Source organism: Myzus persicae, unplaced genomic scaffold (assembly GCF_001856785.1).
Source record: "Myzus persicae strain clone G006 unplaced genomic scaffold, MPER_G0061.0, whole genome shotgun sequence".
NCBI classification, from domain to species: domain Eukaryota; kingdom Metazoa; phylum Arthropoda; class Insecta; order Hemiptera; family Aphididae; genus Myzus; species Myzus persicae.
In genome coordinates, this window is record NW_019104267.1 from 751,077 (window position 1) to 774,173 (window position 23,097).

The 23,097-nt window shown below is 27.2% G+C and overlaps 1 protein-coding gene across 3 annotated transcripts; it reads right to left on the reverse strand.

The window, feature by feature from the left end:
* Positions 1-1,232: 1,232 nt before the first annotated feature.
* Positions 1,233-21,294, reverse strand: LOC111040717 (rho-associated protein kinase 2). 3 transcript variants are annotated; one of them, XM_022324720.1, is made up of 30 exons: positions 20,617-21,294; positions 20,008-20,117; positions 15,691-15,772; positions 14,888-14,988; positions 13,500-13,559; positions 13,273-13,408; positions 13,054-13,171; positions 12,908-12,992; positions 12,541-12,839; positions 12,387-12,478; positions 12,165-12,324; positions 12,031-12,076; positions 10,426-10,434; positions 10,000-10,191; positions 9,705-9,863; positions 9,408-9,645; positions 8,278-8,514; positions 7,794-7,817; positions 7,539-7,699; positions 7,221-7,475; positions 6,880-7,149; positions 6,719-6,812; positions 6,391-6,596; positions 5,414-5,636; positions 5,180-5,339; positions 5,032-5,110; positions 3,359-3,584; positions 3,065-3,281; positions 2,843-2,988; positions 1,233-2,668 (listed from the first exon to the last, which is right to left on the reverse strand). In XM_022324720.1, the coding sequence occupies exons 2-29, from the start codon at positions 20,113-20,115 to the stop codon at positions 2,901-2,903; spliced, it is 4,125 nt and encodes a 1,374-aa protein (XP_022180412.1). In that variant the 5' UTR covers positions 20,116-20,117; positions 20,617-21,294; the 3' UTR covers positions 1,233-2,668; positions 2,843-2,900. The 3 variants fall into 3 exon arrangements, with proteins under 3 accessions (XP_022180412.1, XP_022180413.1, XP_022180414.1); XM_022324721.1 differs by lacking the exon at positions 10,426-10,434; XM_022324722.1 differs by lacking the exon at positions 7,794-7,817 and having other exon boundaries at positions 20,617-21,290.
* Positions 21,295-23,097: the final 1,803 nt, after the last annotated feature.

A 23,097-nucleotide genomic window follows, 5' to 3' on the forward strand; every position in this document is an offset into this window, starting at 1 on the left:
AATAATCAAATGCATATTTTTTTTCTTTTTAGGTAAAAGGGCTGCATCATTGTATTAACACTTATCATTTGTAATAATAATAATAATAATAATAATAAACATAAATGCCTACATGCTACAATAATAATTTATTAAAATTTGTTTTTAATTGCTTTCTAACTATTTTTTTAAGCTAATGATAAAAATATTTATTGAGCTTATTGTTATAACAATTAATATATACCACTTGATTTTAGAGGAATAACTTTAATTTTTCTATTTTATCAAAAGAATAGCAATGCAAAATATATTATTGGGATATTTGCTCCTAGTAACAGTTGTTTTAAGCTTATTTTGTATTTAATTGTACTTAAGTTATAATAAATAAGTTTACTTATGATTATTTGATTTGGATACTTATGGTAAGTTAGTTTTTAAGTTAATGAATCTTTTGAGAAAAAGTAATACAGTATACAATGAAACCTCTAAATACCGGACACTTTCGGTTACTGAAATTGTGTCCGCTACATGGAGGTGTCCAATATTCAGCGGTTAGGTTTGTAGTTTGTTCCCAAAAAGATATTCGCTATTTGGATGAGTCCATTAGGGGAGGTTACTTTGTATATTAATTTCAATTAGGTTTTTAGGTGGAGGGCTAGTAGGTAGGTAGGTAGAAAGAGGCAAAATATTTAAATATGAGTTACTGGGGTAAAAAGTCCTAAATTTAGTTGATGGTTATTATTTGTGTAAAATATGATAAAGTTGGTACGATAAGAAATTTAATATTAAAAATAAAGCTTTATGATTTTGTGTGTGTTTGTACTATGTATAGAATAGTTTAGGAACAGTGTGCAATATATTAGGTATTAGGATTTAATTGATAAATAGAAATAATATTATACATTATTTTCAGACTTGTTAGAAGAAAATATTAGTTTTACTTAAAGCTGATTTTTATAATCAAACATTTTTTATATCATAACATTAAAAAGTTTGGTCAAATTATAGCAAGTAGTGGAATATAACATTATACAAGTGGTTTTGCAAAAAATTAAAAATGTTGTTTTTTTTGCGTGTATTACGATTCCCATAAAAGGCATCCAAGGAGTTTATCATAACTCTTTGGACCAGTAAAATTTAATTTCAAATTACATAAATAATTTAGTGTAGTATTTGATTGAGCAATTAATTTACCATTTCGTTGTTTAATAAAAATACAAAAAACTATATATTCAAATATAAAACATATTACGTTACATTACATTACAATAATTTATTGCTTCAATTTACTCTTATTTCCATTATGAAAGAAAAGCCAATAAACACAACATTTTAGAAAAAGAACAATAAAATAATAAGTGTTAAAATATTAATTCGGGATATCAACCAGAGTTTAGCATTACATTAGTTTCAAGTAATACAATTATTTGCAAACTAGATATGTAAATACAAACTTTTCATCAGTAAATTACATTAAAAATAATTAAATAGATAAAACTGATAAAATTAATAGATTAAATACTTATAAACATTTTATAACTAATTGTTTGAGAGCTACCTAATTGCAAAGATTAGGTATGGAGGTATTATTACAAGGGGATTTGTGATTTTAATCAGTATCCCCATTACAGCTAACAAGGGAAATCAGTATGGCCCACAATTATGTGTAACATAATATTTAGTATTGTTGGATTTAAGTTGATCTTTATGGTATTTTTTTTTTATTATTTCAGTATAAATATTATATATTAAAATACACAATCATTAAAAATAAAATGACAACAAAATAAATATTGTTAAATATGCCAATAAAATAAATTACATAATACACATTACATATAATAATACTTAAGATACTTCACGCAATGGGTAACATATGACATAATAGTGACAAACGACAAAAAGTTTAAGAAAAAAAAAGGAATTCCTAAATAAAAACTTTGGCAATCACATACAAACAATGATTTGGTTCTGAGAAAATCGATTGTTTGAAATGTTTAAAAAAAAATTAAAAAAAACATTTAGCAGTCTGTCATGCGTCTTTGTATTTAGAAACAAATTAAAAATTGAACGCTTATTGCTACATGATACATATAAAACGTTTACTTTACGTTATTTTAACAGTTATATTTTTAGATTTAAACTTTATGAGAAACACCATTAAAAAATAATAATTAGAGAACAACGAGCCCAGGGATCGTTAATATAAAAACTAATTTATAGAAAGCCAACGATGTAGAAATTAAATTTTATCAATGGAAAAAAAAAAAACTAAAATTCAAGAGTATGCAATAATTATGTATATGTGTTATTACATAATACAAATTCTGATTCTTAATAAGTATAACTAAACAACAAATTTTCTCAGCAATCGAAATTATTAAACGTAAAATACAGAGGTTTTTATATAATATACATAATCAGTCATTGCAAGTAACACATTGAAAATAATAATACACTTACAATCTACGAAAATCAATTAAAAACATTTGATGGAAACAAACCTTTTAAAAATGGTTGTTAAATCGTGAACTAATTGGTGTTCAATAAACCTAACTGTGATTTTATAAAACATTTTCGTTGTAATTATTTATGTATATACGTTTATATATATATGTACATAATACCTTGTGATCCATCAATCCCTTTTTCTTTTAATTGTACATGGTGCTTGATTGGAGATTGAATTCTAATAAGACAGTTTAAATGTTAGTATTCGTTTGTAAATATGCATGGATAATATTAAGAAGAAATATTAAAAATAACCTTTACAAATAAAATAAAAAGCATTTCCTCAAAATTAAATTTTCTGTTACTGTTTGAATAACAGCAACAGCGACTGTTAGAAATATAAAACACTCACTGCTAATTGCTGCATAGACTTTTTACCATCTGTAACTATGTGTTTTAAATCGGTACATTTATTTAGAAATGTTTGATGGTAATGTTGCAGATCTTTGGTGTACAGAACTCCCCGAATAAAGTTTTAACGTGGATCGAGTTGATTCCCTGTAAAGTAATTAAATAGGACTATATTACAATCACTTTTTTTTGGTAACAAATATGATTTAACAATGATATAAACCTTGGGGATATTTTTGAACCATCTAGATTAGTGTTGGCTTTGTATCCACACTTTTGGATTTTTTTACTCAGTCTCTGTACCCACAATTTTTGATCATCTCGACTGGGTGCTAGTATTAACAGCTCCTTAGCAGATGTCGGATCATTGTGTAGCTTACATGGTGCAATTGCGTCTTCTTTGCGCTCCAGATGTTCTTTGTGAACTTTAATTCTGCAGCCTATCACAAAAATAAAATGTATATAGTCACATGCTATCGATATTGATGCTGACATATTTTTAAGTGGTTCAACATACTTCTACACTCTAGGGCTGGTGGAGGTCTAAAAACATTAGACAGTGGTTTAGGGCACACTTCACAATTAGTAGGCATGTGGAACGATATTTGAACGAATTCATGCCCTTTTAGTGTAATAGTACCGGGCTTTTCATCCACTGTGCTTGTAACACTTGTACTTCTTGATAGATGTTCTGGACCAGATTCATTAGGTCTTCTAGCCTCACCTTCGCCTGCATACAAAAGCTAAAAACAAAATAAAAAATACAACTTTAATATTTAAACAGTTAATAAAATGGAACGGAGGAAACAATGTTTATATTGTATGTATAATGAAATACTACACTGTTACCACACATATTGTACTCTTTAAAAACTATCAGTATCGAATCCCTTTAATATGCTTATAACTAGGGACCAGATTTTAATGCAAAGCGCATATTTTTTTGGTGGATCTTAGACAATGCTTTACAAGTACATAACATAATTGTAACCAGTGTTTCAAAGCAAAAAAATTTATTTTGAATTTTTTTTTTTGTTTTACATATTTTGACATTTTTTCATTTTCAGGTCATTTTGTTGGTTTTAATGAATATTTGTTCAATATACTAGACAAATTTAGCCTATTCAAAATATTATCTGAAGATTGTAGCAGCACCAAGTCAATTTTTCAAATGTCAGTTTTTTATAATAAAATAATAATTATATCTTATTTATTAACTCCAGATTGTAAAAAAAAATATGGGCATTTTAAGGTCATTTTTGTGGTGAAATGCATTATTTAAGGTCATTTAAGGCTAATTTTTAGAGCATATTTGTATGATTTTGGGGCATTTAAATCCAGGCCAATACATACCAGTGCCTAACGAGTTGGAAGAGGTCAATGACAGTGAAATTAATAACAAAAATATTTTCGCTAAATCTATCCGTTGCTTAACTAAATAGCCCATTAAATTTAGATTCAAGGGAGAGAAATTACTAGTGTCTGATATCCCAAGTACTATGAGAAGGTTAATGTTAACCGGTATAAGGTAAAAATTTAATTTCAGTTATACCAATAACTATAAAAGTTGATCTGTGCCCCCACTCCTTATTCCATTTTTAATTATCGCTGCTGACTAAAGACTGGCCATTCAACTAGTAATACTGGTCTGAAGAAGTACCATCCAAATATTGTTGTTGGTCATGTTATCGACCTATAGTCTATCACAACTACAGTGTTCCCTAAACGCATATATAACCCTAAGTAATATCCCTATATAAATAGACTTAAGTATGGTTATCATTATTGTAACCTTTACTACTTGGTGGCCTGTTTATAGAAAACCCAATTTTATTATTATTATTACCATTATCATTATTATTATTAAAAATGATACCACTTAAGCACATAGGTTTAAACGTTGTTACATATTTATTTTCATTTCCACAATCTATTTTTAAAATGACTCAAGTATTGTTTTACACAAAATCGAAACAAACTTTACAATAATCTGGAAGCTTAGGGATGAAACAAATACAACATTTCTTTGCAACAATTAATTTTACACATTATAATAGACTTAATTTAATGTAAAGTCATGTATTATTATCCGGCTTATTGCCAGTGTTTGTATTCTTATAATGGTGATTTTCAAAAATAAATGTAAATAAGGTTTGTATAAAATATATTGCATTAAAAGATTATACATACTTGGAATATTCTAGGTATGTCTTTAGCATCTGCTCGAATAACATCGCCTTGAGTTACAGACCGTACGTGAAACACTTTACTAGAAGATAAAATTTCATAACCAATAAGAACATATATTAAAATAAGTTTGTAAACTATGAGAGCTTACTTCAAATTTATAATTAATATAGGATCAGTATTTTGTTTGTCACTTTCAGAATTATAGAAAAATATTTTCTTTGATGATACTACAACATACTGCTTCTTCCAGCCATGTCGTCTTATATTTTGTTTATTTGGAACTGATAACCAGCCTTCTAATCTGGATTCTACAAAGTTTATTCAAGCTTGAGCAATTGTTTTTTTAAAATGAAAAGTTAATAAAATCATTTTTAATACAAACCTTGAGTATATATGTCAGTGTCATCATTGTCAGCACTACTAAGTGATGCAGTCTCGCTGCCCAAGTTGGTTAATTTTCCTTGAAGTTGTTCGATTTCTGAATCTTTAGAATCAAGTTCCATTTGAAGTCTTAATTTACTAGCATTCTCGTCTACCACTTGTGATTGAAGTTCTTGAAGTTCTTTCTGCCACTTTGTAACTTCTTGATTGTATTTCTCTCGTTCCTGATAAATATAATCAATTTTATAAATAGATGTATACTGTATACCTATACATATACATTTATATATTATATTTAGCATTTACATTTATTGGACCAATATAAATATCAATTGATAATTGAATAGTAATATATTCACATATAAAAATAATGTACAATACAATGAATTTAAAAAAATGGTGATAAATTCATAAAGGTACTTATGAAATGTCAGAACATTTGGTTCAACAGCACAAGAGTCAACTTTAGAATTTTAGTAAATTATACAGCAAGCATAAAACATTAGATTGCCTTCAGAATTCTTAAATTTCAATATTCATAACAGTTCAACTTTGTTAGATACACCAACATTTGTACAATTTTGGAGTCTTCCTAGTTTTAATATGAGATAAAAACGGGTTTCAAATTCAAAATTTATCAGACGAGGGAGAAATACAAAATACATTAACATATGGATTGTGAAATTCCCAGCAGGTACTGGAATGTGTGTAATGCTTTATTTATATGTTCAATACATTAGATAAATGAAAAATATACAAGGCTCAATTATTGAGAAAGTTTACATTAAAATACTTAATTATATTTTTATAATTGTATTTCTACTTGTAACCAGTAATTGTTATGTAATAAAAACCTCAAAATTCTTCTTGGTATTTTGAGCAACAATATTTAATTTAGATTAATTTATGCAATCATTAAAACTTAAGTAAAGTAAAAAATATTATAGATTTTACTAATTTTTCTAAATTGATACATACTTGTGTCAATTCTTGTTGTAATTTTCGACATTCTTTCTCTTTTCTACGTAAATCAGCAGATGAAACTTTACTCTTTCCTTTAGTTGTATTGTCTTTACGGTTCATGATTTCGGCAAGTTTATTTACAGCTTGAGCTTTCAACAGCTGTTCTTGTTTAAGTTGTTTTCGAAGTTTTTCAAGTTCCTCGATGAAATTCTTTTTACTTTCTACAAATTATTGTGTATGTTTATGATTTAATATTATATAGAACAATAGATGATAATTGATACATGGTAATAAATATTAAATCAATATCAAATACATAACATTAAACAATACAATATCTTACCTTCTTGAATTATAGTTAACTGGTTTTTCAACTCTTCATTATCTTTAATCAATTGATCCATTTTTTTCTTCAATTCATTTTCTACTTCTCTCAACTAACAATAAAAAATAAGTTAATTTAAATAGTAAATTTATTATAAATTATATTTTTTTATAGCTTACATTATTAAGTGTAAATTCTTTTGATTCCAAATCATTGCGATGTCGATTTTGACTGTCCCTCAGTTCTAACTCTCTCATTGTCTTTTCTTTATCAAGATCTATAATAGTTTCCTCAGCAATGGATCTAGCAAGTGCTTCACTATCAGCTCTAGCTAATGCTATTTGTAATTGATGAGCTAGTGAACCACGTTCTTCTTCCAACTCGGCAGCGCCTTTTCCTCTATCCTCTACTTCTTCACGAAGTTCAGCGGCCTGAGTCTTGTACAATGTCTGTAAAATATTGAACATGATATTGATGTTAGTCACATTTTATTATACACTGAACATATACAAATACTTACTGAAAAGTATTGTTCTGCTTCTAATTGGTCTTGTAGTTCTTTCATCTGTAAATCAGTAACTGAGTGTTCAGTCTTTAACTTATGCAGTTCTTCTTCAATAGCACGTTTATTTTCTCTTAATAAAGTGACTTCTCGTAAGAGTTGTGCTTCTCTAGCACGTAATTGTGTTGCTTCAGATATATGTACACCCAACTCAGATTGCAAAGCAGATTTCTTAGTTAATTCTTGTTCGATTTGAGCATGTAATGCTTTACTCTAAAATTACCAACAAATTATATAAAAATAATACAGACATAATTCATCAATTAAATAGCTTACTTTTTCTACTTCTTGTCGATGTTCACCTTCAAGTTTTTGAAGTCTCTGTTGTATTTGGCGGTAATCAACAGATAGCATTGATATCTGTCGTTCCTTTTCTTGAGTAAGGGAGTCGGCCTTTTGTCTGGCACTCTTTTCTTCACTTAGTTTAGTTTGGAGTGCTGACAAAAAAAATATTAACAATATATAATAATAATATAATATAATTTTTAAAAATATCTACTCGCTAATATATTTACATGCACAATTTTTTACCTTTAAATATATAATCCATTTTAACTATAGCATGAAAAAAAAAATAGATTTGGCTAATATTAATAAAAATTTAAGTATTTAAAAAATAAAATTATCTTAACAATTTTCTTCTTGGTACTAAAAAAATTGTAAGTAAAATATTTATATGTTTGATTTTCTTTTTAAATTGTTTATAAACATATGAGTTAATTAACAGATAATAATATATTTTTATGATTTCTTCACTATTTTTTTCATTAAGTACTTTAAATAACAAAAAATCAATACATCTATTTTATTATAATTTATTATGAATTTGTCTTTAATTGACAATTTATTCAATTTTTAAAAAATTTCACTCTTATAAAAATACAAAATAGTACCTAAGAAACCTTTCATTGAATTAGACATACTTTACTATATCAAACATGAATTCAATAGAATTTTCAAACAAAAAATTGAATAGTTTTCATTGAATTGAATTATTTTTTTTTTAAACACATACCTTTAACTATTTCAAGATTAGCCTGCTCATTATTTACTAATCGGCTTTTTTCTGTTTCTTCGTGAGCTCTCACTTCTTGTTGGTATCTATTTTGAGCAGTTTTTAATTCCAACACTAAAGATGCACATTCCTTTTCCAATATTGATGTCCTTTCTCCAAGTTGTCTATTGTCTTCACTTAATTTCTGTTCTCTCAATTTAGAGCGTACAAGATCAGCTTGACAGGCTTGCAAACGACCTTAAAAAAAAAGTTTGTTCATTTTTTAAAACTAAAAACCAACTACATAATTAATTCATACAGATACATCAAGTATTAAACCCAAGTACTTTGACACAAAATTACTTGATGAAAATGTGTTGCAATTTTTATTTTAATTAAATACTTATGTAAATGAACAAACTTTCAGCCATTCATAACTTCAATAGCATAAGTGATTACTTAAAATATTAGTTAACATTAGTATTTAATTAACAATCATTCATCTAGTTGATAGACAAACAGATTTATCTATTACAATGTCAAAACTTAACTGGGTAAAATCGGAGAATTAAAGAATTAAGTCACTGGTTAAATCTTATAACTTACTGCACGATTCTAAATAAACTTAATTATTCCAAAAACTACAAAATTCACAATATGACAAAACTTCTCCGATTATCATCTACAGATTGAGAATTGGACACTTCATCTTACATAAATTAAAATATGCAATTAAGAACTCAAATGTATATTTGTATCCATCCAAATTGTGGAGTATATTATACTCTAATTGTGATGCCAGTTAAAAATGAAAATAAAAACTTATAAGACATCTATACAGAATAATTGGCCTAGATATAAAATAACAAACATTCTCGCCTTCTTAAAAAAAACTTAAGCACCAAATTAAATGTATAATGTTGGCCAATTTAGTTAATTAATTAATACTTATAAATTATAACAATATACAATCATTTTCATTATATAGAATATAGGTAAATATGTTACTTTAGTTTTGCAAAATGTTCGAATGTAAATCTATATTATATTAATGACAGATAATAACCTTTCTCCCTTATGATTATATTAAAAAAATAATTATTAATTTCTCATTATCTCATATTAATAATGAATTGTTTTTAATAGTTCACCTTCCAGTTCTAATTGTAAGTCTCGCAGAGAACTTTTTTCTTGAGACAATTGTCCTTGTAAAGTTGCTAATTCTTCATGCAATGTATCCCGGTTTAGTTGCAAAGTAGTTAGCATTGTTTGGAGTTCGACTGCCATACGCTCATTAGCTGCTTTGGCAACTCCCAACTCCGCCGCTTGCTTACGAAGTTTAGTGCAAGTATCCGTTTCCACTTTTAATTTTTCATGCAACTCTAAAATCTAAGAACATAAATCACTATTAAACAAAAAAAAAACACAAATAATGATGATAAATTTACCTGCTTTTCAAGGGAATTTATTTTATCATTATGTTGCTGGTTATTGTTCATCTCTTTTGTTCTTTTATTTTGTTCCTCATCAAGTTTTCTTTTCAGTTCTTGTAATAATGCTTCTGTCTTTCTACGCATTTCACATTCATTGTCGGCTTTTCTTTGTGCCTGAAAATATTATAAAACATTATTTAACTCATAAATAAATTGAAAATAAAAAAAATGAGTGTATGTTTTGACTGTTTTGAGAAATACAGTCATCTTATAGACTCATGCTTGTGTAAATGAATTTAAATGTATTTACATCTCTTAAGTCCTTATGGAGATTAGTAATAGAAGTATTTAAGGCCGATGATTTTTGTTTGAGAAGTAATTCTCGATCAGCTCCATCTTGTAACTGCACCAATAGCTTATTATTTTGGTCGCGTACAACTAACAATTCTTTTCGTTCGTTATCCAATTCTCTTTTAAGAACAACAATATGAGTAGTTTCTTTCTGTAAAAATTAAATTAAATACAATTAATTGTCTGTATAAACAAGTTTATAGCATAGTTGCAAGAGTAAAATTCATAAATATCAAGATTATACATTTTAATAAAGCAGAATTTAAATTTTAAATACTATAAAATAATTTTGTAAAGCTAATATTAAATTCTAAAAAAATGTAGGATCAAAAATATAATAAATTAATCCAAGCATAATAGTTCAAATTAAAATAAATTTACTTACGCAATCCACCTTTTTATAGCACCGCACATGAAAAATAATAAAATAGAAATGTTAATATTAAAATCAAGCATTTACAAAAACTACAAAGGTAAGTTATTGAGTAGTGCATAACATAGTATTATAATATAAATATACAATATATTTATGTATATTAAATGTAGTGGTTTCGGTAATGATTAGTTGTTAAAGTAGAGAAAAGTGGTTTGTAACACTATTCCATTTCTATTCCATCACCACTACTGAGATACATTAAAGTTTAGTTTAAACAAAATGTACAACAACAACTACCATTACACTAATACATAACACCATTGATTAAAAATACTATGGATCGCTAACTGTGATACAAAAAATGCCAAGCTGAATTTCCTAGCAATCCAAGCGTTCATATCTAGAATCACTAGTAAATTCAGATTTTGTACCAAGAAGCTTATTTAGTACCAAGTATCTATAGTATTTATAATCCATGATAATGTTGATGTTAAATAAAAATATAAAAAAATTATTTGTAAAACCAAGAACTTTATTTATTTAAATATTATTTACAGTAAAAACTGAACGTCTAAGAAGAAACTTTTTATAAAAAAATCTGCATCCTAACAGTAATACGATTAAGATTAAGTTCTTTAAGATTTACTATTTTAAAATATTTTAGATCAGTGCAAACTTGATTCTAAAAACAGTTTATATTAAATAAATCTATATAAAGGCTCAGACAAATAAAATTATTTAAATGTTTTAATAGTATATTATAATTTTTGTTAAGAAAGTTTATCATAAAGACAATTTAAAAATGTATTACTAGTAGGTATTGTAGGCCTGTGTGATTATGATTTGATACAACAGATTATTAACAATAAAATCTTATCAATTTTAAGAAATTTATCAGATTTCGGATTAATCATTTGATTTCTAAATAATCCATTAATTGCATAATGCATTTAGGTTATAAATATATTTTAATGACTTCAGTTTCAACTTTTACATATAACCACCTAATTAATGTGTGATAACTTATGAAATTCATAATAATATATTCATATTATTAATCAGATTATTTTTATTTTCCAATTGATCAATATTAATCTATTTAATTTTAACAACTAGAGAGCGGATTTATATGCATTTGTATATTTATTCTAAGTGATCACACAATTTGTTTCATGACAAAATAATTTGAAAAATGAAACTTTTTTAGCTCTTCTTTTGCATATTTTGGCATTTTTCTATTTTAAGCTCTAGTTTTACAATTTGAATAGCATATTTCATCTTTTAGTGCATACCAATTTAATTTTAAATAAAGCTAAAATGATTGTTTACAATGCAATTCACATTTAGGTAGGTAAGTTAATTTATTTTAGAATACATGTTTAATATAAATTGATTCATATTTTTTTCTTAGATTAAAAACTACCTTAGAAAAAAATAAAAAAAATTAAGAAAAGTAGATAAGTATTTAGAGTTGGGTTCGATAATTTTTTTAAAATATATTGTATTAATTAGATGTTTAAAAAATAAATTTTGTTTTGCTAATCTTTTTTATGCATATTTTTTATTTTTCGTGCATATTTAAAAGTTTTATTGCATGGTTCAACTTAAACTTACAGTATCAGGTATACATTCTCCATTTGTTACATTACTTCCCAATAATCTGAAAATAAATAAAGTATAAAAATATAATTCAATCAAAATCACTTTAATAGTTTTGAATAAATGTTATTATAGTAAAATTAACTGACTGATAATCTCTAGAATAAGTGAATCCGACAAATGGTAAATGATTTCCAGCAAATGCTTTAGGAACTGGGAAATTTTCCTCAGGACCATCATCTTTTTCAACATCGTCAAAATTACTTGTGTCATCATCGCCATTTAGCTCTGGCACAACAGGAGGCACGCCTAAATTTTTAACTTATGTTATAGATTTAACAAGAAGCATATTGATTTTAATAATCTCTTACAATCTCTTAAATTATCAAAAGTCCATTGATCATTTTGAAAGAAAGGATGGTCTTTGATTTCACTGATTCCATTTCTTCCAAGACGTTTTTTTCTGAAAGATATATGATGGTAAATAAATAATATTATACACAATTTTAGTGTTATATAATGTACCTATTAGTGAGGAATGCATAAATCAAAGATTTAGCATTTTGGGATATTTCAATATCAGAAGGAAAATTTAGAGAATTTTTATGATCCATTATTTTGCTATATGTTCCAACAAGTGAATCTGCATAGAATGGCGTATCCCCAATGAGCATCTCATACACAAAAACACCAACAGACCACCAATCGCACTCTCTACCATAAACACCATGATCTCCTGTTCCGGTTCCTCCTTGAGATTCTAATACTTCTGGTGAAATGTAATCAGGTGTACCAACAGCCGTGTCAGATCTAACCATCCCATCCTAATATTTACAAAAGAATTATAAATAACAGAATAAATAAATACATTCATTTATTGCATATTAATTACCGATCCCATTCTCATACATGTTCCAAAGTCAGCTAATTTTAAATGACCATATTTATCTAATAGCATATTATCCGGTTTGACGTCCCTAAAAAAAAGATATGTATAGTTAATTGATTTGTTTTATTCATAATTAAAACAGTAAGTACCTATGCACAAAGCCCATTGAGTGAATTGCATCCAATGCTAATACTACTTCAGCACAATAAAACTTTGCCCATTTTTCAGGAACATCATAATTAGACATTAAATTAACAAGATCACCACCTAAAAATAAATATTAATTTAAAAAAATTCATACTTGTGTATAATAATAATTGTATTTGAATAAGTTATAAAAAAAAAATAAATATTTTATAATTGTATACCTGGCATATAATCCATAACCATATATAGATATTTATGATCTTGAAAAGCAAAGTGAAGTTGAACAATCCATTCTGAATTTGCATGTGCCATGATATCACGTTCTTCCCAGAAAAATGCTGAGTCTGATCGCTTTATCTTTATTATAAATGTATATACAAATTAAAGTAATGTGATATGTTTTATATTATAAATAGTTATTATGAGATCTTAGAAAATAAAAACATACCATTTCAAATTTACTTAACAGTTTCATGGCGTACACTTTGTTATTTGATTTATGACGCACCTATAAAATAAAAATATAATCACATTTAATTTCATAAGTATAGTGTTTTATTTAAAACAAATAATTTTAATAGATAGTAACAATTTAAATTTAAATTATGTCATTTTTCTATTTATTTATTTGTGAGTAACTTAAATATCATTTTTAATAGTGTATTACAAAATTACATTGAAGATAAAATTACATCTAATCTATGCTTACTAAGTAATAAGAATGATATAAATATCAAGTTTGTAAAAAAAATAAAATACACATACATTTAAAATCATTAAACAGTATAATTTAAATAGAATAGTTAGGTTTTAAGTTTATCATTAATTCATTACCAATATTTGTTGAGAGGAAAGTCAAGGGAATAGATCAAAATCCAATTTATTTATCAGAAATGTATAATAATATATTTCTCACTTTAAGAGGATGTCATGTACTCCACATGTTTTGTCTATGTGTTATACACATGGAACATAACAAATCTACATATCAGATCCTTACTACAAATTAGAGAGCATTAGAGCATTAGAGCAAATTTACTTATTATTGAATTAGCAGAAATGAATATAAACATGCTCAAGCAATGAGTTTTTTTTAAATTAAAATACACAAATAGGTGAAAATTTGTACAGGTTGTTATGGCATGCTCTTGTTTAGAAAATACAAAGAGTGTTCAGTCTTGACTGACTTGTATTTTCCAAATACTAAAAAAAATGTAATGGGATTATGAACAATAATTTATATTGAAAGTTTTAATTCATTTTTAATGTGATATTTGTTCCTGTTTGTTTTGAAGAATTTCGTGCAATTTTGACTTCAATGTAGTCACAGCAAGTCGTAGAGCTTTACTTATTTCTAGCTGATTTCTAGCTATTTTTCTGCGAACCATCGGTTGGCGACCGCTGCTATAATATGTACATTGTTCCTCATAATTTTTTTTTTTAATTTCCTACTACCTATATAATTGAAATAATATACTCACAAGTTATAATACTGGTAAAATATGTCAAGGGTTAAGGAACAACAACATGTGGTGAAACTAGAATAGATTTTCTGGAACTGGAAAAACAGTTGTTTTGGATTTGATGGCTAGAATGAAGGAATATTAAGAGGTTATTGAGTTCTACAATGACTTGACTTTTAAAATAGTATACTATGGTTTGTAATAGGAAAAAGAGTTAAATTTTACAATACTTAATCCAAGAATTTTTTCTGAGAAAATGGTACTTTTATTGAATGTTACTTTTAAGTAGCTTATGTATTGATCAATATATTATACAAAATCCACATCAATTGCTATAAGAATAGACAATTAAATGATTTGACATGTTACTTACCAATTGAACTTCACCAAAAGCTCCTCTTCCAATAACTTTAATAAGATTGAAATCATCAGGTTTCATACGTAATTGACAAATTTCAGATGCAAATTTATCATCTATAAAACACAGGTATTAATTGAGTTAAAGATCAATTTCAAGATTATAAATACCAAAAACAATTAATATATTTATAAATTAAGAGTATTTAATAAACCATGAGAAGTAATAATGCATCTAATTTAAAATAATCTCTTCTGATTAGTTTTAAACAGTTTTTTGGTACAGGGGGACAAAAGTTTAAATATTAAGCATAATTTACAAGAGAGTGAAACTTAATTATTTTGTACTAATTTGTAATTATATTAAGTTTAAATTATTTAAATACAAATATAATATAGGTAATTAAATAACTATCGTTTGTTAAACGCATCAATGAAATGATAAAATAATAAAATTAGATCATAAAACCAAATTGAAGAGCATTTTCTATACTGTATATACTGTATATATACCAATTTGTATAAACAAGAAAATAATTCTAGAATGTCACTTTAAAAATACCTGGTTGCATATAACATATTATTATATTGGGCTTTTTCACAATAAAAATTAGGTATCACAATATTTACATATTAAAAAAAATATATTTCTCAGCCCCCATAAATAATATGTAAGTACCTACATATTTTCGATTTACTACAAATGATGATATCTAATGGAAAAATATTCATTAAAATTGTCCTCAGGTTTTCAATCTGATTATATTTTATATCAGTAATTATATATAACGTGTATATTTATCTAAATGTATTACTTACATCTATGCATAAATGCTTCGACATTTTTCATTCGTTTAACAGCTGGGTTTTCACAATCAGCTACTAATGCTTGTACAGTATCCTGGAATTAAAATAAAAAATATTAAATCAAAGGATGAGGCATTTTAATGTATTCAATTTTTATTATTAATACAAGTGTATTTTTAATGTTTATTTGTTATGAAAATATTAAGATGTATACACTTGATCGATAAAAATAAATAAATAACCAATAACTATCAAATACAAACTACCTACAGTGAAACTTTCCCAAAAAAACACCTCTGAATAGCGGACATTTTTTAGAATTAATCTACAAACTTTTTAAAAATGAACCCTATAATAGAAGTAAAACTTCAGTATAAGGTATTTAAAGGTTTCACTGTATTTAAATAATGTTTTTATTTCAGATACTAACAAATCATTTATAAAACTAGTAAATACACTGAAGATGTACAAACAATTTACAATCTTAAAATACTCATAACTCGCTTTAAAATTAAAGTATGATAAAAAGCCTGTCTCATAACCCTAGATAAAAATCTTACTTTTAATAACCTACTCTACTTTTAGAAATTATAACGACTATAATCATTATTGTGAACGTAAAATTTGCTATTGTGCGTAGGTCAAAGAAAGAAAAATATGTGTTGACACAGTCTTAAGCTCGTCATTTTTTTTTTTTTTTTAGATCAAATAATTTTTTCCTTACATTTTCAAAATGTAGGTTTTTTTTAAATATTATTAATAGGTTATTATTATTATTAAAAATGCTTTAACACAGGAAATCATTTCCTGTATAAATTAAGCAATAATACTTTGGTTTTGATTAGTATAAATCTATTTTTGTTTATATAAACTCTTAGAATGTACATGTGTAATAAAATGTACATTATGCACTGATTAAAAAAGAAAAATTAATTCGATCAGAAGGAGATAAAAGGTAAGGACTAGAATCGCATACACTAATTTTTATTTACTTGTCACACACTGAGAAATCACCAAAGCAGTTTCATATCAATTTGCCAATAATTTAATCTTTAGTACACAACAGCTCTCTTACAAGGCACCCACTTTTTTAGGAGTTTAATTAGACAACTTTAAAGTAATTTGAGAAAAATAAGAATCGTTTATCTCAAATATTTAAATAATAAATACACTTATTCAAATTAATTGTAAAAGTAGTCCAATTGATAGTTGTTACATAAATAGGTGATTACAAAAAAAAAACTGTTTCACATGGCCATGAACCAAGAAACAACATTTTACACTTTAAAAAAAAAAAACAGAAATGCAATGAGAAAATTTGGTTTCTTAGGCAGATTTGATCCTGTCTGTCTTTTCAACCACAATAGATCTATCTTATGCTATTTGTACCAAATATCTAGGGTCCTAGTCATAAGACTTCTGAAAACATATTTCAATTTGTGGTAGAATTAACGTGATAACAAATATTCCATTTTGAATATTAGGTATTTTAATATGATAAAAATATTGAAAAAAAAATTTAATATAAAATTATGTGATGAATTCAAAAATATTTTATTAGATAAATGATAAATAAGTTAATTAAATGGGTAAAAGAAATGTTACTTTTAATAAAATAAAAATTAATAAATAATAATATTCGTGTAGGCAGCGTGATATTGACATGTGGAGGAGCTGCACTGTTATTTGTTTTACAATTACACACAGTTACATATATCAATGATCATTTACTACGCCTTCTCCATTTACAAGGTCCTCAAGCATGGACTTAGAAAATTATCCACCTTCCCATAATTTCTAAAAAAAGTTCTAAAAATCTGAACAAGAAATGAATAATCTGAGTATTTAGTTTTTTCTGAATGAAATATCTTTAAAAGAAACAACTTATAAAAACAAGGAGGTGATGTATCCTCTTAAATATTAATTTAATTCGTTAATTTAAACCTATGATTTTAGAAACACGATTAGTTTAAGAGTTAGTTGTTCTTTACTTAAATAATATTATTTTAGTAAACAATACTTTTCATGTTAAGTAACAAAAAATCATATTGTTTTCTCAAAAATAAAAATTAAGGTACTGAAAAATAATTAACATTATATAACTGGGCTATATAACCTAACATATATTGTTGTATGTAAATAAACATAAAACAAAATAATAATTCGATTCTTTAACCGATGTACAATAGTTATACTGTATGATAACTATTTAATTATTAGGATAATTAATATAATGTACAATGAATGAAAACATTGTAAGCAATTTTTTCTGAGTCTCAACTTTTAAAAAACAAAAACACAGGTATAATATATTTTCCCAGATATTTCTATATTTACTTTATATTATTTTGTGTAAGTATATTTAGATACAATTTAAATTTAATTTCATCATTACAATTAATCTTAGTAAATTCCATTAATGTCATAGGTGAGAAGATATCAATATAATATAAATTTGTGTGATGAATGACTGTCTGAAAAGTCATTATGTTTAGTGACTTAATTATAATCCAAGAACCGATATATTATAAGGTCAATGTTACATAATTAAATACACAGATTTGAGTAAAAGTATATATTAAATATATATACATAGGCATACGGTGATTTATGTATATATATCACTCTATAGTCTATATAGTAATCACTAATATGAATAAATATTTTATTTCTATGTTTATTACATTATCTAATTCCACATGTTACCAAAAAGCATATTTTATTAATTTATTTACACAAAATGATTCATGAGAATTTAATATAATATTAATGGTCATTGGTTTTAAGCAATATTTTTTATACGTACAAAGTACTGTATTCAGTCCATTATCAGTCTATATGATAATAAAACAATATATTTATGTATAAATAATTCTTATTCATTAATTAAAATGTCAAAAGAAAATATGCAAGTAAAATAAATAGGTAGAACTTTAAAAAATTTGAAATATTTCATGATAAAAATTAATTTTGATTAAATACTGTCCATAATATAAAATATTTGTTTGTAAAATGTAAATGATTAATACAGGTACCTAATAAAGTAATATACTTGGCAATATAACTAGTATAATAAAGCAGCTAAATAAGAAATTAGGGATTTTTCTTGCAAGTACCAATAAAATGTAGATCTTGTTATAAATATAAAAACCACCAAAAATGTAATTGTTAAGAAGCACACAGATATTTTTAAGTGTCTTACAGAAATTCAAAAATCTAAAAATAAATATAAACACAATTTTTTTTAATAGGCATTTGAAGTTCAAATTTTGACAAGAACAAAAAATAATCATTTTAGTTATTTTGTTGGAATTCAAAATATTTGTGGGGATCGAAACTTTCACAAATATATTATTTTACTATAGGTATTTAATGACATTTTCAAAGTATTTAGATTTGTTTTAAGTTACTGCCTACTTATAACTTTATCATTGAATTCAAATTAAACACTATCAATTACAGTGGCTTATATCTGCCTAACCTAGGCACTACTATCAGAATCATAATCTCAAATGTCTAAATTGTAATTAAGTACTTAGGTATTTATATAAGTAGGTTTTTTACATTCCAACATCTCAAGTATTTTATAAAATTTAATAAATAACAATCCATTATCATTTGTTTATTATACATTTATATAACATATCAAAATAATTTCGCAATCACTAAAATGCTTCAAATAGAAAACTATAGTTGAATATTTAAAATCAAAGTAAAAGACATTTGACAGAATAAAAAATAAAAATGTGTATCAAAATATTAATGAAGTTATAAACATACAAAAATGTTTAAAAAAAAAATATGAACATAAAAAGTTCCCTATATGACGCCCAAGAAATTATTAATGATAGTTACCAATTCCTAAATTGTTTTATTTATTCTCAAATTATTTCTTATAATATCTAGCAAATTATTATAGATAAACTATAGAGAAATTAAATACTCCAGGTGAATGTATATTATATTAATAGCTTGAAATTAATTGATGGTTGCTTACAATTTAAATTATTTGTTAAGAAACATAGGTAGTTAGCTGTGTACCAAAATCATAGTTTTATAAGCCTACCATTATGGATGTTCAAATACTTAAAATTTTGTGTAGGCAATAAAAATGTTATACTTAATGTTAAAACTACTTGGGTACCTAATTCTAATTTATTAAATACCTCTAAAAGTTTAAATAGTACCTCGAATAGTACCTAATGAAAATATTATAATATAGTACCATCTATGATTTATAACAATCTTTATTTAAATGATAAATTGGGTACCGCTACCTACAAAAAATTAATTTTTTACATAAAATCAAAACGTAATGGGTATTCTTACCAACAGAGAATCAACATTTGAAACATTTCTTGGATCACGTATCTTCTTCTCAAGGATTTGCAATCTCCGCAACCTATCTTCTTCTTTTATAAACTCCATCTCTTTCATTCCTAAATGGATTAAAAAACATTAATACAAATGAAATAGAATAGATAATATGATGATAAAATTAAAAATGTTTTGATCAATGGATGATAGAAATAAAACATTTTGAACAATTATCTTAAATATGTGTATTGACAGGTGTTTGTTTTGACAGGTGTTTGTTTTAACAGGTGTGTGTTAAGTGTTTTGGTACTTAAGATATTTTAGGCATAAAAAATCCTTTTTAGAACCCTAATTGTGTAATAAGTAGGTATACTTAAGAAAATCAAAACACAAATTAGCTAAGCATAATATGTAGATATAAATGTTAAGGTAAAACGTGAAACAAATAGTTGCTAAAAGGTGGGTGTAGAACTACCTATTCGAGTTGGGCACAATCAGAGCAACCTGTCCGTACTAAACACACTGTAGATACGCATAGATACACTACAGACAATTGAGCGATGGACATAAGGGTACCGGCAAGAGACAAATAAATAAACGCGTAACAAGCGATAGACTCACCTCCGGTTTGGCCGTCTTCAAAGCTGATCGAATCTGGACACACGCTCGAGCAATGTCGATACAATCAGTTGTCGTTGGACACAACAATATCAAAGGCCGAAGTCAGCTGTGCGGCACGTACGCTTTGTGGAACGCATCATAGTGTTTCCTTTTCAAACGCAATCGAGATTTTTCGAACACCATATATGGCATCTCACTGTGTCGGGTATGCGGCAGAAGAACACCGTCCGCGTTGCCGAGCACTAGTGCGCGTGAAGTCGGACATTGGAATTTCGCGGAGAGGACCAGAAGACGGTATACGGACTATCTACTCGCCGGACGGCGGACGGTATACGGACGGCGACGAAAACGAGCGTGTTTGGTATGTATGTATATCGACGCGGGAGACGCAGACGGTATGGTAATTATATTAAAAATAACCGCGATTGTCGTAGGCTGAAACGAATGGCCAAAATTGCAATACGCGGCGGCAGCGGTAACGACGGCGACGACGACGATTTGCACGGACGCGCGTTCGTAATCGCCCAAAGGGACAACTGCGAGCCGAATTGAACAGACGAAAAGTCGAAAGCGGCGTGATAAGGACCGATGCCGTGATAAGGACCGTGCGGGCAAATACGCGTTTACCACCTCCTGTGGTAGGGTTTTGTCCGGCGAACGTTCGGGAAAGAATCAAAGAATGCGCGCACGCACGCACGCTCACACGCACGCACACGCATCGCGATCACAAACGACACAAACACGGACGCGCGCGCACGCGCATACGCTTGAACAAGGACTCCGATACACCGCAACGACGTCGTCGGCGGCGGTGGTGCTGTGGCGACCGGGCGGCGGCGTCAGCGGCTATGCCGGCAAACGGTAGCATTATTGGGTATTTTATTATTATTTTTGTTATAAGGCGACCGTGGAGCAGTCCGACCTGCGGCTGCAAGTCGGGATCGACTTGCTCGGATCCGCGGTTCGATATTTTTACGTTTATTGTAGGTATTTGTATCAATCGATTTGTACCTACTAATCCACCTACCAATAATATTCTATAACAATTTGTTAACCTGGCTTAAGGTAGGCGTAATATAGTAATAAGCTGTATAAATTAAGTATAGTTATAAAATTTTAAAACCCAAAGTAGGTGAAGGTGTGTTTTTTGTCAATTTTAGTGATTACATTTTTGAAGATCACCGCTATAAATATGTATTATTTTATAATTTGTATAGTAATATACCAAAATATTACGCCAACTGTTACGAGTGTTACGACTCGCGAACTAGAAGGATGGGTCATTAGCACCTGTTTAACATTATTAGCTACATATATATTAATAATATTAATGTATTTGTAGTAATTTAGAATAATTTTCATAATTTCGTGTCTTCGTGATGATTGTAATCCTCTTTTTCGAATTTTCAAACGTATTAATAATATGGCCGTAGTATGCCAATTTAGTTCTGAACTTAAAAGGTACACTATTTATTTTAGTCGTTTAAAATACTATTTTAATTAATTTTGCTTAAGTTCTAGGTATTATTATGGTTTTATTCAATATGAAAAAAAAATTAAAGTTTGTTTAAGATGTGAGTATTTATTTTTATTTGGTCGTTGATTCCTATTGCAAAAACCAATAGGGGATTACAACATAAACATGAGTATCTCCGAGTATCTGTATCCTCCCCTATAAAGTGTATACTCTATAGTCTATAGCAGGCGTGGGCAACTGGCGGCCCCGAGCCTTTTTTGTCTAGCCCGTGCTACATTTTGAAATTACATTATAAACAAAATAAATGCTAATTAAAATGTATATTTTGAATGACCCCTTTTTTTGCTTTCTATGCTCTCGCATGCTAGTTTTTAATTTTCCAAAAATTGGCCATCTAGTAACTTTGAGTTGCCCATCCTTGGTCTATGGTATAGTCTCTATACGCTATACCAAGGTTCTAGTATTTTTTTCGCTTATTAGTTAATACTTAGATAGGTACCTAAAAGACATGTACATATTATATTATTATATTAAAAAATGTAATACTACAGTTAATTTATCCATGCAGTTTACCTATCATTTTTTAGAAACAGATTATTTGGTTTATATTTTATGAGTAGGTATTATAAATGTTTGTTTTGTCTCAAATGCCTTTTTTTCATTCTTAATTCCCATAGATCCCGGCATCCCGCTGCTGGTAAATTGTGGTTGTACAATATGTTATTATTTTATTCATATCTATTCTAATATTCTATATCCGTTAACTGTTGAGTCAACTGCACTTTAGGTATTTCCTACTACCCGTTGTAGAATATTAGACTTGGTCGCATGAGTCGTATCCTATTATAATAATACCTTTTATTAAATTTCACGGGCACCGAAATCATTATATGACATGAACCTTATCTATAGGTACTATAATAATAATATAAGGACGCGTTCATACACTAGCAGTTGCAAATCGCAACGTGAACTGGTCGATAATGTCCGAGGGCTCCAAATTC

What these genes read in the sequence shown, in the direction of transcription:
- LOC111040717 (XM_022324720.1), bottom strand. Translation starts at nt 20,115, where the DNA reads ATGAAAGAGATGGAGTTTATAAAAGAAGAAGATAGGTTGCGGAGATTG. An exon ending in ACTTATTCTAGAGATTATCA is followed by an intron (nt 12,077 to 12,164) that starts GTCAGTTAATTT and finishes ATTTATTTTCAG; the next exon opens with ATTATTGGGAAGTAATGTAA. An exon ending in ACATACCTAGAATATTCCAA is followed by an intron (nt 3,585 to 5,031) that starts GTATGTATAATC and finishes TTTTGTTTTTAG; the next exon opens with CTTTTGTATGCAGGCGAAGG.